Here is a 19634-nt window from a genome sequence, read left to right on the forward strand (position 1 = left end):
GGAATAAGATGCTCGAGAGAAAAATAGAGACTTCCGCATTTGGCCCAAAAGATTTGTTCTATTCCATATTGTAGAATACTAAACGTGGCGTTGACCAATCGGTCAAAAGAACACTTTGCAACAGTTATAGATCATACCGTGAGGCACCACGTCAGCATGCAGATATGTTATGTGGCACCACGTCAGCATTATAACCCTATAAATTGGGAGCGTAGATTTAGCACGAGCCAGCTTGAATGGGTTTTTTCAATCAAATGTATATGAGTCATATAGGTCATCAGATACGTATGTACATAATATGTTGGCACATATCTAATGATGAGTCTTAATCTAAATCAAGATAGAATCTCAATCAAGAATCTACTTCATTAGAGCTTACAGTGCAAGGAAGTGACCAGTCCAACCACTTTTTCGTGCATGGTAGGAAACCTTGGTTATCATGGATTAATGTCGATTTCACCATAACCACTCCACGACTTCTGATGGTGACAAATTTAGACAATTTGACAATTAATTAATGGATTATTTGCACTTGCAATCACTTAAGTTGATCTAATCTGAGTCAATCTACTAGACCTGGCTCAAGCCACTTGAACTTATACCAACTGCTGCAAAAAACGACAGCCCAAATATTAAAAAGAAGATACCCTTGCCCTGAAAGATTTGTAACATCTATGATTGGAGTTTACTTTGTTGACTTGGTTATGTCTCAAATAAATATTGAATCCATCAATTTCTCTGATTAGGAGTCTACCTGAATCAGTAAAACAAATGTTTTAGAGCTGACTCATTTCATAGTCATTTCAATTTTCAAATCGTTAAACCTTATAGTGATCTCTCTCTTCTCTCTCTCTCTCTCTTTCTCTCAGGCCAAAGAAGCATAGTTCTAGCAAAGTACTACAGAGGTAAACCTTTTGTCCTTCTTTTTCATGAAAATATTTGATACTTCACATTAAACAGCAATGTCTATCTATTTTCATCAGAGATGAGAACACTTGAAATGAATAGGGGTGGTAGAGAACTTCTTCTTTCTTGATTTCATGATTGAATGCAATTTTTCAGAAATGGGCAAATGTGATATTGAATAACTATTGAGGATTGTTTCTTACTTTTGTTCTTGTTGTTGAGATTTACTTAGAATTCTTGCTGTACTGTAACCACTCTGCTACTACTAACAGTTCGCTGGAATTTTGGTCTTTCTTTTTAACCTTATGATTGATCAATTACATGAGCCATTTTGGTGTTTCTTTGGATATAAGTTGATGGAGCAAACTGTTGCAGGTTAAACTATGGAGTGGTCAAGGAATTTTAGACCATATCCTTATGATCCTTCAAAGATAAGAAGTGAAGGCTTTGGCTCACCAAGCCAGATGTTTTCGCAAGGTCTTCCATCAAGTTTCACCAGCAGCAATCCAAGAGCTCCATTGTTCTTTGTTACAAGTGGTGTTAGGCAAATACTGAACTACTCCTTTCAGACTGGTGAGGAGTTTGCTCTTGAGTTTATGAAAGATAAAGCTGAATCCAGAAAGCCTTCTGCTCCGAATGGTAATCAAAGGGGAATGCGAGTTATGTCTCATCTCGGACTGACAAGCCAATCAGATATGCCAACGCTTACATATGAAGAAGAAGTCGAAAACAAGGAAACGCAGAAGATGAAGTTTCTTTGCAGTTTCGGTGGCAGATTTTTACCGCGACCGAGTGATGGAAAAACGAGATATGTTGGAGGTGAAACTCACATTCTTCAAGTGAGCAATATTATGTCATGGCAAGAACTTGTGGTCAAGTCAAAGAAGTTATACAATCAAGTTAACACAATTAAATACCGACTGCCTGATGAGGATCTTAATGTTCTAATATCAGTATCCTGTGATGAAGACTTGCGTCACATGTTTGAAGAATGCAGTGTTCTACAAGATTGTGAACAGAAGCCCCGGATGTTCCTATTTTCCGTAGAAGATGACAGAGACGTGCATTTCAGTCTAAAAAGCACAGATGCTGATTTGGAGAGACAATACTTGATTGCAGTCAACGGCATGGAGCGATCAGGTGAAGGTTCCAGTCACCATGGCTTCCCAAGTGCATCTGGCAGTGAATTTGATTCATTAATTTTCGAAATTGACTGCGTCAAGGTGAGCAAGGATGCTACCAGTTCAGCTTCAGCATATGACGGGCAGTCTACTGGTGGTCTAATCATTCCTTCAAAGAATTCCTCTAAAGACATACATGAGAATATATCTGCTAGTGGCACTCATTTGAACAATCAAGACCATTTAGCACTCGACGACAATGGCGACAAGTACTCATATTCCACCACCCATCATCAAGATCATCTCTACAACAAAGTCAGGAAATTTCAGCTTCCTGCATCAGTGCCATCTGAATTCCAGTATACTACTAAGCGAGAACCAGGTAGAAATACTGCGTCGAAGCCACTCCACGAGCCATCATTTGGTCCTAAATATGTGGCTGAAGGGATGCAAGGTGTCACAAGAACTCAGGATCAAGAAGTATCAAGAGGGGAGGTCAAATCAATAGATAATGTTGCGTTCCGTCAGGAGAGTGAACCTGACAAAACTCGATATTCTGATCGCAAGATGTTCATGCCAACAATGCAGTTTAAACCTTCAGTCTCCAACTACCTGCAAGCTGAAGTCACTAATGCCACTTATGCCCCCCCACATTTTGTAACTTCTTTAAATTACTCTATGAAACATCAAGAGCTTGAACAGGTTTCGTCACCAATTGATGTTAACACTGCTAAGAATTCTCAATCCAATGAGCACTCCAAATTTGAGGTTAATTTATGTGGTCCTCCACGGGTCTTTCATACCGAATCGCTCATTCACTTATCAAAGTCTGATGGTTCAATTGGTTCACAACAACTTGTACCCAACAATGATCACCTTTCAGCTCAGCAATCAATTGGTGAACCTGTTGATCCTTTGCCTCATGTTGAGAAATCTGATCCAGAGCATTCGATATTGGTTTTTCCTGACGACAGAAGTAATACTAAAAGCATGAAGTGGATCTGGGATGATCCTGAATGGAGCAAACTTTTAGGCAGTTCTGCATCTACTTGCGACACAGACATGAGAGTTCAAGCTACTGGTGATGAGATAACCACCAAGTCCATTCATTCAAGTGAACCAATGGAAGATCCTCCAACTCATACTTGTGCTGAGAGCTACAAGGGAGGTGTGTCCCAAGAAGTATCTTCTGCATTTACTATGGCAAGCAATGATACTCTTAGTGATACCAATAATAAACTTGTTCCAGATGTCCCTCAACTTTCCTCAAAGGCTCGAAGGTCTAATGAATTGTCAACCGTAAAAATGCTGCACAAAGATGATACATGTGTTAGCTTGAACTCAAAGAACCATGACCGCCGATCAGTTAACGACACGATGGTTACGAATGATGATCATAATGATAACTCTTCTCTAAGCAATAGAGTTGAGGAAGGTGTCTCTACTCCATGTCCTTCTACATCTTCGAGAAACAAAGTAGCTGATCCATTAGTTGGTTATGCTGAACAAACGCGAGAAGAATATTCTAGCACACTGAAGCAAGACGCAGACATGACGCAACAAAGCCATAATCTATCGAAAGCTATGTGGCCTCATTGGCTGGAATTGGATGATGTCAGTATTGGTATGTCGACTGTAAACCAACCACAAGTAGTTACAAAGGATGCTATGGCACATACTTTGGGGATTGAGGTAGATTTCTTCTTCTTGAGCTTTGTGTTTATATCCATAGTTGGAGCTTTACATATTCTGATATGTTTTACCTATAGGATAAAGAACCTGACAGTGGTGATGAAATGAGTCCAGAAGCGATTGATGCTCTCGAAAGAGAACTTGATCTAAGTGACCTACAAGTATGTTTCTAGGATCATATATGCTGTATTTGCATGAATCAGAGCACTTTGCATTGATGAACATGCATATCAGCTTACATAGTAAATTGCCTGGTATCACGTTCTAGTATACAATGTACTTAAAATGCTTCAAGATCGGGAGCATGGAAGAGTAGATAATAATTATGTACATCTAGAATGGATCAAATTTTCTAGGCATTTGACTAATTGGTGATGGCATCCTACAACTCTAACCAACATCGAGTACATTGAACTTTAGAACGTCACATTTCTTGAACTGTGTATTATTTGAGAATTAGCAGATTATAAAGAACGAGGATCTTGAAGATCTGCGAGAGCTAGGTTCTGGTGCATTTGGAACTGTCTATCATGGGAAATGGAGGGGCACAGATGTGGCTATTAAGCGGATAAAGGACATTTGCTTTTCATATCAATCATCTCAGACAGATAAGTTGGTAAGATTCTCATGGTCTCAAATCATTTTTTTCTCCTATAAGAAGTTAGAGAAAAAGCAGACAAACTAATATACTCTATGACAAATTGCTCCTGCTCCAGACTTCAGAATTTTTGCGCGAAGCAGACATTCTTTCAAGGCTTCACCACCCAAATGTCGTCGCCTTGTATGGAGTCGTGAAAGATGGGCCTGGCGGAAAATTGGCAACTGTGACAGAATTTATGGTCAGTGGGTCTCTTAAGAAAGTTCTACTACGCAAAGACAGGTACATCCTCCTTCATAACTCCTTCAATTCTCTGTCCTTCAATCAGCATTTAATACTTCTATTGTTTATTACAGATATCTTGATCGCCGTAAGCGGTTAATGCTTGCAATGGATGCAGCTATTGGAATGGAATACTTGCACTCTAAGGATGTCATTCATTTCGATCTGAAATGTGATAATTTGCTTGTGAACTTGAAGGATCAGTCACGTCCAATTTGTAAGGTAAGTTGCATCTTCATATAAGTCTTCAATCTGTAATCAATTCGATGCTTTTATGACGATGCTCTGTGATACTAAGTAAAATCATGATAAATATAGTCCTAATGAATGTTAATCCAGGTAGCTGATTTTGGCCTGTCGAGAATGAAATTAACCACCATGGTTTCTGGTGGTATGAGGGGAACACTTCCATGGATGGCTCCAGAACTGTTGACTATCAATAGAAGCAAGGTGTCTGAAAAGGTATTATCAGAACTCTTCTAACCATGAACTAGATTCCTACATGCTATAGTAATGAATTCTTCGCAACCGTTAGCATGAAGCATTCTCTATTGACTGTTTCATTTTCTACAAACAATAAGTTTCATATTTTTATTGGTGTGCAATTTGTATGAACAAATAAAACCTTATAGAGGGTTTTGCTAAATTTAGGTGCTCTTCTTTCACAATTACCTACAGGTTGACGTATATTCTTTTGGCATTGTCATGTGGGAAATTCTCACTGGTGATGAGCCATATGATGATATGCACACTGGGGCAGTCCTAGGTAAGCTCAAGAAATTGTAATCGTTTATCTTAAAACGTTTGGCGAATTCATACTTAAGAAATATAAACATTAGCTTCTCTTTCCACTCTCAGATATCTATGACTCTATAAACAACTGATTGAAATGTGTATTGAGAAAGTTGTAATACAGAAAAGAATTTGCCATGCTTAAAATTCATATCAGAATAGCTCCTCTTTCTCCTAGGTGAGTATTCATATGCTCATCAAAGTACTTATCTTACACATATTATCTTCTTATACCCCTGCATGAACAGACAACCAATCATATAATCGAATTTGATATCATCTTGGTAGTTGCTAATGAATCTGAACATCATGAACAGGAGGTATTCTGAGTAACACACTGAGGCCACTTGTGCCCACTTCCTGTGATGTGGAATGGAGGAAATTAATGGAGAATTGCTGGTCAGACGATCCGGAGCAACGACCTTCGTTCACGGAGATCGTGATCCATCTGCGATCTATGTTGGAAGTTTGTCAAGCCAGATCTGTCAATTAATGCAAACTACACATCCTTGTATCAACTGCACTATTTCAACTCTGATACCTGTTTGATTGAACTGTTTCATGGCTTAATTTCCTTCTTGATTGGTGTTGTTGTCCTTGTATTAGGCTTGGCCTCCTGTTCATATATATATATATATATTTAAATTTCCAGACAAGTTTGCAGAAAGAAATGACACTCTTATTGAATTGCTGCAATTATTTTCTTCTTGTACTTGTACTTGGGAGTTGGCTCAAAATAGTTGTTAGTTTGTATGGTAGTTGATATTTTTCACGGTTGCATTTAATACTGTCACAGGATAACTATTTTTTCGTTTTTCTTGAGTGATAAAAATAGATCATGTAAGAACAAAGCCAAATTATTATTATTATTATTATTATTATTATTATTATTATTATTATTATTATTTTCTTTTCTTGATGAGAGAATATGATCTTTGATTGGGTAAAACTATAGATTTCCCAAGTAATAGTTTATAGTTTGACACGTGTTACCCAAACTTCTGCACGTGCGCCTTAGGATTCCAGCATCCTACGAACATCTTTTTCTTTTCTTTTTTCCTCTCAAAAACAAACAAACAAATAAATAAATAAATAAATAAATAAAAGAGATCCAAATCTCAAATCAAGACAACAGATCAGAACCATCCGAGAAAATAAAAAGAGCTAATGAGAAAGGAAATATTAAAGAATGATGATCTATTGCAAACTGGGAGTAGTACCAATCATGAGTCGAATCGAGGCACCAAAGAAAAAGGAAAAGGGGCGGAGAAATTATCCGAAACCCAACCTCCAATTCCTTGGAAAAAAACAAACTTATTTCGATTTTAATAAGAATTCTCTCTCGCCACCTATCAAAATCCCACCTTTCCTTTTGCTCCTCTCTTATTTCTCCTTAATTCTATTCGTCGTAGTACAGAACCGTAGTTGAATAGTATATCGTTGTATTGAAACGAGTAATTGTCACGGATCTTCGAATCTTCGCATCAGTCCCCACCCTTCTAATCCTGCTCTTTATCTGGATTTTCCCATTAAATTTTATTATATTTTCTGGGTGATGGATTCTTTAATAACTCTCTTCCTTTGTTCCTTTAGGATTCGGATTTGTTTGCCGGTTTCGGCAACCGATAGATTTCTGCGCTGTTCTTTGACTCCGCGTGCGCAAGTTAGTCTTTTGGGTTGGTTTGGGTGGTGGGTTTATAACTCTTGATAGAGATAAATTTATGGTTTTGATTTGTTTTTATGTGTGTGATTGTAAGGAGAAGTCGTCCTGCTAGGGTTTGTTTCCCCTTTTGTGATTACTTTACTCTTTGTCTCTCCTCTCCGCCTTCTTCTTTGTTTCCTGCTCTTCTTCTTCTCGATAGACGTTTTTCTGGGTCAAATCCGATAGATTTCTCTATTGGGTCGGTGAGTTTTCGTCGATTTATCAAGTGGGTAGTCTTTATTTTCGACTATAGGGGGAATTCTTGGGGCTGTTAATGGTGGAGATTTTGATTTGGTACAAGAAAAAAATGAGAAGGTGAAGTATACGATTTATCTCTTTTTTTGTTATGCAAGCATGATGCTCCAAACTCAAGGTTTTGCGAGGCAAAATTGTAGACTCCTCGCAGTATTGTGTGGGAAGTTTGTAGATAGAAGAAGGCAGGAACTGAAACAATGCCCTTCATATCCTTTCCCGGAGCTTGTTTCCTCCGGGCGCCTTGAGGTTCGTGTTTCAAAATCACAGGTACTTGAAATTGATTTCTGTAGTCGGTTGTCCAATAATGTTTGCGGTCATGATTGACTTTTTGTAGGTTCATGTGCTTGTTAATCCAACAATTGATAAGTTCAAGGATGCTCAGGCATCGGTAGAGCCAAATTTATTGTATGTTCAGGGAGAACAATTGGAGTGCGAAGAAGAAATTGGTTCCCTTGTTTGGGGATCGGTTGATGTCTCGGAGCCTGAAATGTTTTGCTCTCTTATTAGTCCTTCATTACCTACAATAGTAAGAACTTCTGCAATCTGTAGTAGTTATATTCTTTTTTGTAGCTTGTTAGACAGTTCTTAATTAACTTTTTGACCATTTGAATCTAATAGTTGTCAGCAGAGGGATGTACAGATTGTTAGATAATTTTTCTAAGATTCTCTTGAAGTTATTTTAACATCCTATTATCAGATAAGTGATTTTGTGTGTTGTGTGACTTGCAATCCTACAAATTGCATCTCGATGGAGAAAATGAAAATGTTCTGTTACATACATGGTTTTTCTTCTTCTTCTTCTTTATTAGACGTACAAAGTTAGGATGATGAAAATATACTCAGATAGTTATATTCAATATGCGTGATTTTATTTTATTGCAAGTTTGGAAAGATGCAATTTCAATATACCTTTTTCTTGTTGCTTCAACTGTGCTGGTCTGTTCTTCACCTTTGCTGACAGTAGAGTTGAAAATGCTTGCACACCACTCTTTTTTTTTTCTCTGTATTATTGCAATTTCATTGCACATCAAGGAATTGGCATATACTCCTTGTAGGTGTTCTTAGCATGAAATTTCACATAGATATTCTGGGAAATAATTTGACATTTGGCCCTCTATAATATGGTTGCAGGTTTATTTGGAGGTCCCGAACGGAGATAAAATTGCACAGGCTCTTCACTCAAAGGTGAACAAATAGTCTTATGCTTCTCCCTCTATTATGTGTTAGATTTTTCTCAATTTTGATATTAAGAGCTGGATCAGTTTGGACCCTTTCATAGGATTCTCTTGTGCAATTCTGTGATAGCATGTCATACCTCTAATGCACGACACTTTCCCTGTTCTTGTGAAATTTTGTAGTAACAAGTGTACTAGAATCTGCTGTAACTTTGCTCAAAAATTTTATTGGACATCATCAATGACTATTTTTTTGAGGACTGATTTTTTTTTTTTTTGGTTCACATTCAATGCATGATATTACCAGGCTACGTTGTCAAGATTTAAATAGGATTTTTAAGAATGCATCAGATCAGGTTCGATCATGGATAATGGTGATTCTTTGCAATATGTTTATAAGATGAAGTAATGACATCTATTTTAAGAAGAATTGATGAATATTGTTTCCCTTAGAAAATTGTCAAATATCTTACTTTTCCATAAATCAGTTTACTCTTGATCATAAATGTGAACATGCTGAAGTAATTTCCAAGCTCTGACATTTACAAACTGTAGAAGGGAAGTATCAACTTTATGAAATTCATTTCCACTTGCATATCTGTATGCATTTGGTAGTGCTGGGGTGGGTGGTGTACACCTCCATGTATTTGGTTTCAATGTAATCGTTTTATTTTCTCTTTGACAGTGGATATGTTATCTTTAGGAAATATCTTGTGGAGAGTGGCACCACATTATTAAATAATCAAAATCCTAATACAACTTATTCTTCCTAATCAGGGTGTCCCGTATGTCATATATTGGAAGAATGCATTTTCATCTTACTCAGCTTCTCAGTTTTGCCAAGCATTGAATTCTGTTGTACAGAGGTATCACGTTTTGCTTCTGCTACCATTTTGTTCTGAAATTTTCTACAATCTGATTTTTGGCTAATTGTTTTTGTAGTTCATGTAGCCATACATGGGATGCATTTCAACTAGCGCATGCATCTTTCCGGCTATTTTGTGTACGAAACAACCATGTGTTGCCAGTTAATAGCCAGAAAGCTAGTGGAAAAGTTGGGCCGCATCTGCTGGGGGATGCTCCTAAAATTAATATTGCTCTTCCAGAAAAGTCTTTAGAGGAACAAGAAAAAGATTCATCTGATGCCCTTCCTGCAATAAAAATATACAATGATGATGTGGATGTGAGATTTCTTGTTTGTGGGGTGCCCTGCACATTGGTATGCTGAAGTTTCTATTTTCCTGTACAACATTCAAGTTTATTTAGCTGCTTTCTTATATTCATATGATGACATGCAAAGCGTTATCCTCCTTTTCCAGGATGCCTGTCTGTTGGGCTCTTTGGAAGATGGCCTTGGCGCACTTCTAAACATTGAAGTAAGTGCCCTGAATCTTGTGTTAGTACGTATTCTGCTGGGCAAAAGATTCATTAGGTGTACCATTCTTTGTATTTTGGATTTGTTACATAGTTCCATCTCGCAGTTTTTCTTGGATGCTGTCCTTGTTTTCTTTCTTGTTTTGTCTGCGGCGAAAGTGGAGAGAACACACAATAACACACATATATACATAGATGCTCATTACAAACTGAATACACTGTTTGTTAGATGATGACAATTACAATGCATAATTGTAGTCTGATACAATCTGTAATAGTCATCTCTACTTTTACTGCAGGAGAAGCTCTAGATTATTATCTTTGTGCATCAATATGTTTACTAATTAATTCCTTAAGTTGAGACGTGTCAGTTTCTAAAGAATAGAGATAATTCACTATTTTATTGTCACACCAGATACACTTTTGTCTTCTTTTATTTTTCCATCTTTTATTCATTAAAAACTTGAAATTGTTTGTTGTTCTTTACATAGTTTCATATGTCTCTTTTTCTTGCTTCAGATTCGTGGGAGCAAACTTCAAAATCGAGTAAGGTATGCTTAACAAAATTTTGCTTCCACTGATTTCAACTTTTCACCTGTATATGCTCAATGGCTTATTTAAGTGTGGTACTTGCAGAAGAGTGTCATATATTCACGTGCTCAATTCAGTGAAATTCTTTTAAAAAATTTTATCTTTCGCTAATTATTGGTCTGTGTTTGAATTTTACTATCATTGCCGCATCAGTTGATCGATTGTAACTAATATTTGATAGTGCTGCACCTCCTCCTCTTCATGCTGGGGCATTATCTCATGGAGTGGTGACAATGCGGTGTGACCTCACTACTACTAGTTCTGCCCACATCTCACTCTTGGTGTCTGGCAGTGCACAGATTTGTTTTGATGATCAGGTAAAAGGTCAAATGTTATTATACTTGTTTACTTGTTAACCTTTTAAGTTTTAGCCCCCATTTGGTTCCTGGTTAGGGAATTCCTATTCTAGTTTAAGCAATTCTATAATAGATTGTAATCGAACATCAAATTATTAAATACTATTTAAATTATTCCACACATAAGCTCAATTATAATTTTACCCTATTTGACTAAATTTATTTCACATGGCATGTCAAAGATTCTTTCACCTCTCTCCTATCACTCATCTATTTCATTTCTTACTCAAGTATGTATTTCATAACTACACAAAATAAGAACACTCTAATTTAAATTTATATATTAAATCAAGGGGTTTTGAGTTTATTTTCATTTCTTATTTTTGCTTTTATCTCAATTTTATATCACATCAAAAGTAATTATTGCACCACTTTTGTAGTTTACAATTAAATACCATATTTTCTTATTCTAGATTAGAGATACAATTTTAAAAGTAAAAAAATTAAATAGCTACTCTAGATTTTTCCTAACTTGAAAAACAGGGCCATACTGAATATTACCTACTTTTCTGATTGCACAGCTTTTGGAGTGCCACATAAAAAATGAACTCATTGAGAACAGTCAGCTAGTTCATGCTTTCCCGGGCTGCAATGATAGCAAGTCAGATTTGTCCGAACCTCTTCGTTCTGTTTCTATAGCTTGTGGGGCATCTGCATTTGAAGTTTGGATGACAGTTCCTTCTTGGGCTGCTCAGGTTGATTTATTGCTTTCTTGAATTTTATATTTCTATTATTGTGCGTAAATTTAGTAGATATATCTATTGTTTTAAATGATGAACCTTAATGAGTTCTACATGTTACCATCACCAATAATTGAACATATTAGGAGATCCATTGGTGAGAAAGAAAAATATGGCTGCTCTTTTCATGTGTTTATGGTATCATTTAGCTGCTTACTATATTGTCTCACAGGGTGGCATAATTAGTGTTAGCTTCAACTTTCAATGATGATATGGTACAGGTCTTGAAACATCTTGCACGTGAAGTTACTTACCGTAGCTTGGTTACGCTAGGCATTGCAAGTATTGAAGGTATTTCTGTTGCTTCCTTCGAGAAAGAAGATGCGGAATGCCTTCTTTTCTTTTGTTCCAGGCAAGAGAAGGACTTGTGCTTGCAAGATGCTGTGCTTTCTCATCTGCCTTCTTGGTCTTCCTCTTTTGTGAGAAAAAGGTTGAGATCAATGTCACAAACAAAACTCCTAATGGGTAGTAATAATGTAAGTGAAAGCGAGGTGACTCTTCGAAAAGATGATCAAGCTTTTAAGAAGGAAGTGATGTTGGTGGAAGGGACTCGTATGCCTTCCAAACCAGTTACTCGGAGATTGAAGGTTGCTGCATTGAAGCCCATTCGTCACTCTCGGCAGCAGAAAATGCTGCCCTTTTCAGGAGTTCCTGAAACTTATGCATATGATGAATTTCATGCAAAGCCTGACATGCCAATTGTACCTTCCACGAAGCATAATACACCTCCCTTAAAGCCTAAAATCTTTCGCACTGCTCCAGCAATACAGAGAAAATCCATCTCAAGTTCTCCACAAACGAAGCAAATAATTTCCTTAAATACTCTGCCAATGAAGAAGCATGAGTGTGACAGATGCCCTATTCGAGTTTGCTCTGAAGTAAGTCTCTGTTTGTCCTTGTACTGTGCTAATGAGAATGCAAATTTGTTTAACTGTCTTCTTTTCTATGTCCACCAGGATGAATTCATGAAAGATGTCATGCAGTTTCTTACTCTTAGGGGTCATAGACGTCTTGTTCCACAAGGAGGATTAGCAGAATTTCCTGACGTTATACTCAATGCAATGCGCCTTGACCTGTTCAATTTGTATAAAGAGGTCTGCTTTTGCTGTCAATCACAAATAAAGAATAACTTGGATTTCTTGGTTTTGGCAATCTTCCTATTAAAGAGAATGTGAACTAATTAGTCAGATTCAATCTTCCGTGTAGGTGGTTTCAAGAGGAGGGTTTTATGTTGGGAACGGGATAAATTGGAAAGGCCAGGTTTTTCCAAAGATGCGCAACCATACTGCTTCAAACAGAATGACTGTGAGTATTTTGTAAAGATCCCTAGTTTATGTTGCTATTTCATCCATTAAGCAGTTTACTTAAGAGAGATGGAAATAGAAGTTTGCAACACGGTGATATGAAGACTATCATATCTCCTAGATAGAGCTGAAAAGTGAAAAAAGACTAATGTACTCAACCAACCAGTCAGGACTTGGAATTTGTTAGTATGATCATGGAAAGGAAAAGGAAACCGATTCTGGCATAGTGAACAACTGTTGTACTGAGCAGCTTGTCTCTTTATAAAGCCCTGCACCTCTAATCTGGCGTATCACCTGGATCATAGGATGCTAATTTAAACTTTCAATTTGTACGCTGGAGATGAACTGCACGCATGATTGAAGCTTCGTTTACCTTATTCTCTTTTACCAATCTCAGGGTGTCGGCAATACATTAAAACGGCATTATGAAACTTACCTCTTGGAGTATGAACTAGCACATGATGATGTGGATGGAGAGTGTTGCTTACTATGTCACAGGTTAGTACTTTGTGGTTCATGATTTCCTGTATATGTTCATGTTTGCTTATGTACACTCTCTTCATGGTGACCCTTGCATATTCTTACAGTAGCGCTCCTGGAGACTGGGTGAACTGTGGCTTATGTGGTGAATGGGCACACTTTGGTTGTGACAGACGGCAGGGTCTTGGCGCTTTTAAGGTTCAAATTTGCAGAAGCCCAAATTTGATTTACAATTCATTCCTTTGCTCTTCTTTGCCTCCTTCATATTATAGATTTAGAAAACTTTTAGATCTTTTAACTTCCATGCTTCGCACATCAACACTTTAGCCATTATTTTTTCGTGTTAAGAATTTGTAGTAGTCGAAATAATATTTTCGACAATTTAACAAACAGTTTCACATTACAACAGGACTATGCGAAGACTGACGGTTTGGAATATATATGCCCACAGTGCGGCCTAACGGATTCTAAGAAGAAATCAAGGAAGGCAGTGAATGGATTTTCCAACACATTGATACTTCCTCAGCATGCTTAGTTTCTTTCTTTTTTCCCCCCATTTCCCTGTAATCTCTTCTTTTGCCTAATTTCTTTCTTCTTTCAGAGAAAGCTCCAATTTGTTAGGGCTTATAATATAGACATCATTCGTTTCTATTAATGCTAGGCTGATCCCTTTTTTGTAACTCTTCATCAACAATGCAGAAGCAAAGTACAAGAAAATGTTTACTTACAACTCTTCTTTTTGGGGAAACAAAAAAAGGTTACTCTAATCTGCCCTATATGATTGCATAGGAGGATCCATATGGTGGTGCTATCTATATCCTTATTTTGGAGTTTGGTTAGAAAATAAAAATGAAGTGTAAGAAGAACTCAATCGTTTTTATCTTCTTTTTTTTCTTGTTCCATATGGAGTTAAAGATTTTATCCTTTTATACAACTTCACAAAACAGCTTAAATGCAGCACAGTAAATAATAAAAAGGTATCAAGTACTCATGGGTTTATTAATGCATTAAAGATTTAAAGTGCAAGTTGCAAGTGATAGGATTGCATAAGCAGTGATGTCAACAAATATTAAAAGAGAAACTTGATTCGATCTTGTGACATCATTGCATATGCAATCCTATCAATTAACATAATATAAAGTATATCTTTTTTCTTAACAAAGTTGCCCAAGTTAGTATTGAGTTATGACCAAGTGAGACATGTCTCACTTAACTTATTATCCCCATCCAAATCCTAAATTAAATCTAACCTGAATCTCTGCGAATTAGAGCAAATGAAATGGAGACGTATCATCATGGCAAGCATGATATATGAACTTATTCCAGTCTGTCTATTTTATGGCTAAAATTTTGTGAAATATTATGCATTTGAATAATTTGAAGTGGGTAGGGATGCATTTATTTTGTGAGATGATACTTATGAAGTAGTTACATGACTAGCAATTAGGCCCATTAATTAGCTAAGTCTCTAGAACTTAGTTTTTAATCTTCCATTGATACAAACAAAGTCAACCCCATAAGCCCCGTTAACATTGGACCACTTCCTAATCCAACTCTAACCTCTTCTTGTTAAGTATGTATTTGACCAAATAAATAATAATAAAACTAATCTAATATCAATGCTATTTGCCATCACCCACCACCACCTATAACAAAAACCCACTATCCAATTATTTTAACTTTAATTTTCAATTCTATATTCGATCATTATTAACAATTTGAGATTCCTCCAAAATATCTATTATTTGTATAAATATCCCTCACCCACCACCCTCAATTTCCCTTATAGAAAGAAGTCTCTCCTTTTCCTTGCCTCGTTCTTCGTATCTAAGAAGTAGAGAGAAGAAAGGAGGGACCTTTGGAAATCTCGGTGGAGTAGAGATGTGTGGAGGTGCAATTATCTCGGACTTTATACCGACGCCGGCGTCGAGGCGGGTGACGGCGGAGTGCTTGTGGCCAGGTCGCAAGAATAAGAAGAATAATAAGGGGAGGCGTAGTAGGATTGAGGAAGACTTCGAGGCCGACTTCAGAGAATTCAACGATGAATCCGGGGAGGAGGACGAGTCGGAGGAGGAAGAGCAGCTCGATGTCAAGCCCTTCGCTTCTGCCCCAAAAGTTCCCTTCTCTCGAGGTAAATTGAGGACTTTTATTAGTTAACATTTTCAGTTTTGTTTGTTTGGAGATGTTATTATTTCTTGGGCTCGTTATTGATTTGATGTATGATCAATTATGAGAAGTGGGTTCTTGATCTTTTTGAATTTCTTGTAGAGTATGAATTGTAACAGGTAGCAATCGAAGAAAAGATGATAACTTTTTTTCTCTTTGATGGCAATAGGTATTTCTTTGCAAACCATGATTTTTTTTTATTCTCTTTAATATGGGCATATTGGTACAGAAAAAATACACAATTTTTGTTATTTGCAATATATTAATTGAAGTTTATTGGCCTTTTTGAATTTCACATAGTCATAATTGTATTTGTGGATTTGGAATAGGACGTTTCTTCTATATACGTATCTTGTTTATGATTTAGGAGATAATTAATCCCCTCAGATAGTTCTAAAACTATTGTCAGATTGTTCAGGATAACGATGAGAGTAATGGTTGATACATTTATATTTGGTCTGTGGTCAGAAACATTAGCATGCCTTCTGAGAGAGAAGCAAATACATAAATTGCTGTGATCCTATGATATATCATTTGATTGTTATCCCTTATGTGCTGATTCTGATGATTGTCTTTCTCATGCCTTAACAATGTGACGGGAACATGATAATTTGTTATTAGGAGATAACCCATTCTCGAGGAACATTCACAAAGGGAAGGTTCTGTATTCTTCCTCAACCTACTTAGTTAATATGATATTCAGGTTGTTCTTCTTCTGTAAAACCGTGTTCTTAGGGTGACTGTGATTGAGATCTTTCAGATGAGTATCATTTCTTTGAAGTGGCAAATGGTCTACGATTGTCTATGTATGAGTTTTATTATTTTGGTGTGTCTTCTTTGCAAATATCCTCCAATCCTTTTTTTGATTATGGGGGAAATCATCATCCTAAGAAGAATCCTCTACTCAGTTATTCAATTGGTAGTCATTTTTGATAAGAGAAAGTTCTGAAATTACTTCTGATAAGTTAGTATGGTCCAGTACATGTAGTTTTCCCGGTCTATAAATATGGCTGCTGAAAGACGATAGGCTATAACGTGGAATATTTGCCAAAATATTGAATATTTTGAACTGTTACAAGCTTTTGTTTTTGTGTGTGTAATCATGTTTTCTCTTTCGATCTCTGTCTTGTAGAGGGCTCAACTACTTCAAGTTCTGTGGATTTCAATGGACATGCGGCTAAATTAGCCAGTAAGAAGAGGAAGAATCAGTACAGGGGAATTCGCCAGCGACCATGGGGCAAATGGGCAGCTGAAATCAGAGATCCTAGCAAAGGTGTCCGTGTCTGGCTTGGTACATTCAATACTGCTGAAGAGGCTGCTAGGGCTTATGATGTGGAAGCCCATCGTATCCGGGGTAAGAAAGCCAAGGTGAACTTTCCTGAAACAGGATCAAGTACCCAAAAGTGCCATCCAAGGCCAAGTGCTCCACACGCACCCAAGGCAAACATAGCAAAATCAAACTTCACCCAGTTCAGTCCTCTAAGTTACTCAGATGACAAGTTGTATTCCAATCCTGGGTTTGTCAAAGAACAGGAGCTCATATTGCCTGAAGTCCTAAACTGCCTTCCAACAGCAAAACCTTCTGCATCTTCAGAGGGAGATGGAGCACATAACTTCTCCGATCAGGGGAGTAACTCATATGGTTCAGATTTCACATGGGAACCTGAGGTCAAGACCCCAGAAATGATATCAGTTCTTGCTCCCTCCGTAACTAAGATCAATGAATTCAAGTTCATGGAACATGGCAACCCTCCGAAGAAACTGAAAAGTAATGCCGGGGAGGCAGTTGCAACAGAGAACATGGAAGAAAAACTTGCTGATGAGCTAGAGTTTGAACCGTATTTGAAATTCTTGCAGTTCCCATATGTTGATGGGAGCTTATATGAGTCTATTGACAGCCTTTTTAACAATGAAGTGGCACAGGAGGGAGTGAGCCTTGTGGATCTTTGGAGCTTCGATGACCTGCCCATGGAGGGCAGCGTCTACTGAGGGATTTTTGTCCTGGACATTTGCTTTCTGTAAATAAAGGAACAACGTATGTATTACCATTTTTTATTTCTTATGGGTCGTTCAAGTTTTATGCGTTTCTCTTATTCCTTCTTGGGAGAGCATTTTACATCTAGTTGTTTCTTCTCTCAGGAATTGGTATTGATGGAACATTTGGAGGGCCAGGGATGTTTAACTGATCCAGCTAATTTGATGGAGTTTGTCTATGAAAAGTATTTATAAGGCACAACAACTTAAGTTATATATTGTGCCATTGTTAGCTTAGCTGTTCCAATTATTCTTGTTGGATTTGAATCTCTCATGTATTGATGAACAATCATCAGAAACCGATCAGACGCTGGTTTTGCTATACTTCCATGGCCTTTTTGGTTATAAGAGATGCTTATCAACTTCAAATTCTTGTGCTTTTGTCATTTTCATTTCTCCTTGCCGTTCTTTTCGTCGACTGGAGTTTGAGTAATGGAGATTTCAGAGTTCAGATTGAAGCAGAGCTGCAACTGTTTGAACGGGGTCGGTTGTACCGGCACTATTTGCCTTTTCTGTTCGCTTGCTTTCGATGCAAATAAAATTCTTTGTTTTGGTTGCTTGTGGTTGATTCTCTTCTCGAGATGCTCTTAATGCACCATACTGCAACTTATTCTGTGGAATTCCGTATAAGTTGTTTTGTTTGATTGTTATCTGCTTTTATTGAAAGATACTGAGAAGTGAGAGGTCTTGGCAGTATATGAGCTTGCAAATTGCAGTCTTTGCATTCATTTGAGGCCATTGTTTTGTTCACGGTGAGGAAAATACAACATGGTGTGGACCACTCTTCTGTTCTGAATCAAAGAAGCAGATCTGAGTCCCCACATATTTGGCTTGTCACATGCATAGAGAAAAGATCTTTTGTTCTTGGTACACGCTTCATGTGTCAAATTATACTCTGTTTCCAGATGAAATGTCTTTTAAAAAAAAAAAAGTTCGCAGTTTTATCCAATTTCATGTGATTCAACGTTGGCTAAGTTTGAATTAATTGTTTAGTTCGTTTAGTATATTATATTGCCTTCAAAATGGTTTGTATGGGTCTAAGTCATCAAGAATGAAAGTCTCTGCTTTTGATCTACTTCCTTTGATCTTATCAACACGTATTTGAATGAGACATAGTCCTAACTTTTGACCAGATTTCTGCCACCTCAGCATGTGAATTGATCCATTAAAATACCTGAACTACTTTCCAGATCAGTTTAGGACTCCACTTCAAGACAAGAAGAAAAAAAGGCTACTGAAGAAAAGATTTTATATTATCAATTCACTAATTACTCTAAAATTTTAAGCCATAAACAACAGGGAGTTTTATTTTTTTATAATATTATGACACTTTCTCTTGTTTTGATGTATGAGATATTTTGAAGGACTTAAAAGAAGTACATTTAACTTATACGGATGACTCTCTCTTTATGATATACTTCTACATAACACCACCAGAAGTATAGTTTCAGTCAACCGGATAGAATAAATTAAAAGAACACAAAAAAAAAAAAAAAGAAGAGAAAACCTTCTTATGAGTGAAAAAGGATGAGCTAACTTGCAAAGGTCAACTGAGGATTTCCACAAGAAGACTAAACTGTAGTTAGTTATTGAGTTAATTTTATATGATCACCTCTTTCTTTCTTTCTTTCTTGCCATCCTTTCTCTTCTGCAGCAACATTTACTATTCTGAATTGTCTCTTGTTGGTTTGATAACTTTTGAATCAATAGTGTTATCAGAGTGCAGTATTTTCAGCTACTTCAGCAGTAATAAGCTTTATTGATGCATTCCAGATCATTCAGAAGAGACAACTATAATAATCACCTATGGTGTGTGTCCAAAGTAGGGGTACATGCAAATAAACAAGACAGTAAGTGGGCCTCCTACCTATATTTGCCGTTCCTTTCTTCTTCTTCTTCTTCAATATTCTCATATGTTTGTCCTTTTACTTGATTCTTCCTCTATGCCATGTCGGCCACCAAATTTCTTGGCCTGAGAACTTTAGTTTACAAAATTTCTATAAACCAATCATACTCAGTCCACTCTGGAAAGCATCCAAAGCATGACAAAGATGGAATCTTGATAT

The 19634-nt window shown here is 37.0% G+C and overlaps 3 protein-coding genes across 7 annotated transcripts; all 3 read left to right on the top strand.

Moving 5' to 3' along the window:
• The first annotated feature begins 834 nt into the window (after window positions 1-834).
• Window positions 835-6078, top strand: LOC140774046 (uncharacterized). 4 transcript variants are annotated; one of them, XM_073116878.1, is made up of 10 exons: window positions 835-905; window positions 1282-3195; window positions 3277-3719; window positions 3797-3880; window positions 4183-4335; window positions 4436-4599; window positions 4674-4821; window positions 4939-5061; window positions 5278-5365; window positions 5709-6078. In XM_073116878.1, the coding sequence occupies exons 2-10, from the start codon at window positions 1290-1292 to the stop codon at window positions 5882-5884; spliced, it is 3285 nt and encodes a 1094-aa protein (XP_072972979.1). In that variant the 5' UTR covers window positions 835-905; window positions 1282-1289; the 3' UTR covers window positions 5885-6078. The 4 variants fall into 4 exon arrangements, with proteins under 4 accessions (XP_072972979.1, XP_072972978.1, XP_072972980.1 ...); XM_073116877.1 differs by having other exon boundaries at window positions 1282-3719; XM_073116879.1 differs by lacking the exon at window positions 3797-3880 and having other exon boundaries at window positions 1282-3719.
• A 533-nt stretch (window positions 6079-6611) lies between these two features.
• On the top strand, window positions 6612-14098 carry LOC140773705 (AT-rich interactive domain-containing protein 4-like). 2 transcript variants are annotated; one of them, XM_073116402.1, is made up of 15 exons: window positions 6612-7594; window positions 7683-7874; window positions 8480-8533; window positions 9301-9389; window positions 9475-9742; window positions 9843-9899; window positions 10417-10448; window positions 10670-10805; window positions 11366-11539; window positions 11806-12462; window positions 12541-12678; window positions 12791-12889; window positions 13286-13386; window positions 13476-13566; window positions 13778-14098. In XM_073116402.1, the coding sequence occupies exons 1-15, from the start codon at window positions 7448-7450 to the stop codon at window positions 13901-13903; spliced, it is 2361 nt and encodes a 786-aa protein (XP_072972503.1). In that variant the 5' UTR covers window positions 6612-7447; the 3' UTR covers window positions 13904-14098. The 2 variants fall into 2 exon arrangements, with proteins under 2 accessions (XP_072972503.1, XP_072972502.1); XM_073116401.1 differs by having other exon boundaries at window positions 6613-7594; window positions 9466-9742.
• A 1050-nt stretch (window positions 14099-15148) lies between these two features.
• On the top strand, window positions 15149-17889 carry LOC140774551 (ethylene-responsive transcription factor 1-like). Its single transcript, XM_073117590.1, has 3 exons — window positions 15149-15499; window positions 16667-17569; window positions 17674-17889. The coding sequence occupies exons 1-2, from the start codon at window positions 15250-15252 to the stop codon at window positions 17521-17523; spliced, it is 1107 nt and encodes a 368-aa protein (XP_072973691.1). The 5' UTR covers window positions 15149-15249; the 3' UTR covers window positions 17524-17569; window positions 17674-17889.
• Window positions 17890-19634: the final 1745 nt, after the last annotated feature.

The sequence above is a fragment of the Typha angustifolia genome, chromosome 13, assembly GCF_048772165.1.
Source record: "Typha angustifolia cultivar Huaian chromosome 13, ASM4877216v1, whole genome shotgun sequence".
In the NCBI taxonomy this organism is placed as follows: Eukaryota; Viridiplantae; Streptophyta; class Magnoliopsida; order Poales; family Typhaceae; genus Typha; species Typha angustifolia.

Excerpts from the sequence above, each read along its gene's own strand:
- LOC140774551 (XM_073117590.1), top strand. The coding sequence starts at position 15,250 with ATGTGTGGAGGTGCAATTATCTCGGACTTTATACCGACGCCGGCGTCG. Across the intron at positions 15,500-16,666 it reads AAAAGTTCCCTTCTCTCGAG|AGGGCTCAACTACTTCAAGT; the intron begins GTAAATTGAGGA and ends TCTGTCTTGTAG.
- LOC140774046 (XM_073116877.1), top strand. The coding sequence starts at position 1,290 with ATGGAGTGGTCAAGGAATTTTAGACCATATCCTTATGATCCTTCAAAG. Across the intron at positions 3,720-3,796 it reads CACATACTTTGGGGATTGAG|GATAAAGAACCTGACAGTGG; the intron begins GTAGATTTCTTC and ends TTTTACCTATAG. Across the intron at positions 3,881-4,182 it reads TTGATCTAAGTGACCTACAA|ATTATAAAGAACGAGGATCT; the intron begins GTATGTTTCTAG and ends GAGAATTAGCAG.
- LOC140773705 (XM_073116401.1), top strand. The coding sequence starts at position 7,448 with ATGATGCTCCAAACTCAAGGTTTTGCGAGGCAAAATTGTAGACTCCTC. Across the intron at positions 10,806-11,365 it reads AGATTTGTTTTGATGATCAG|CTTTTGGAGTGCCACATAAA; the intron begins GTAAAAGGTCAA and ends CTGATTGCACAG. Across the intron at positions 12,679-12,790 it reads TGTTCAATTTGTATAAAGAG|GTGGTTTCAAGAGGAGGGTT; the intron begins GTCTGCTTTTGC and ends TCTTCCGTGTAG.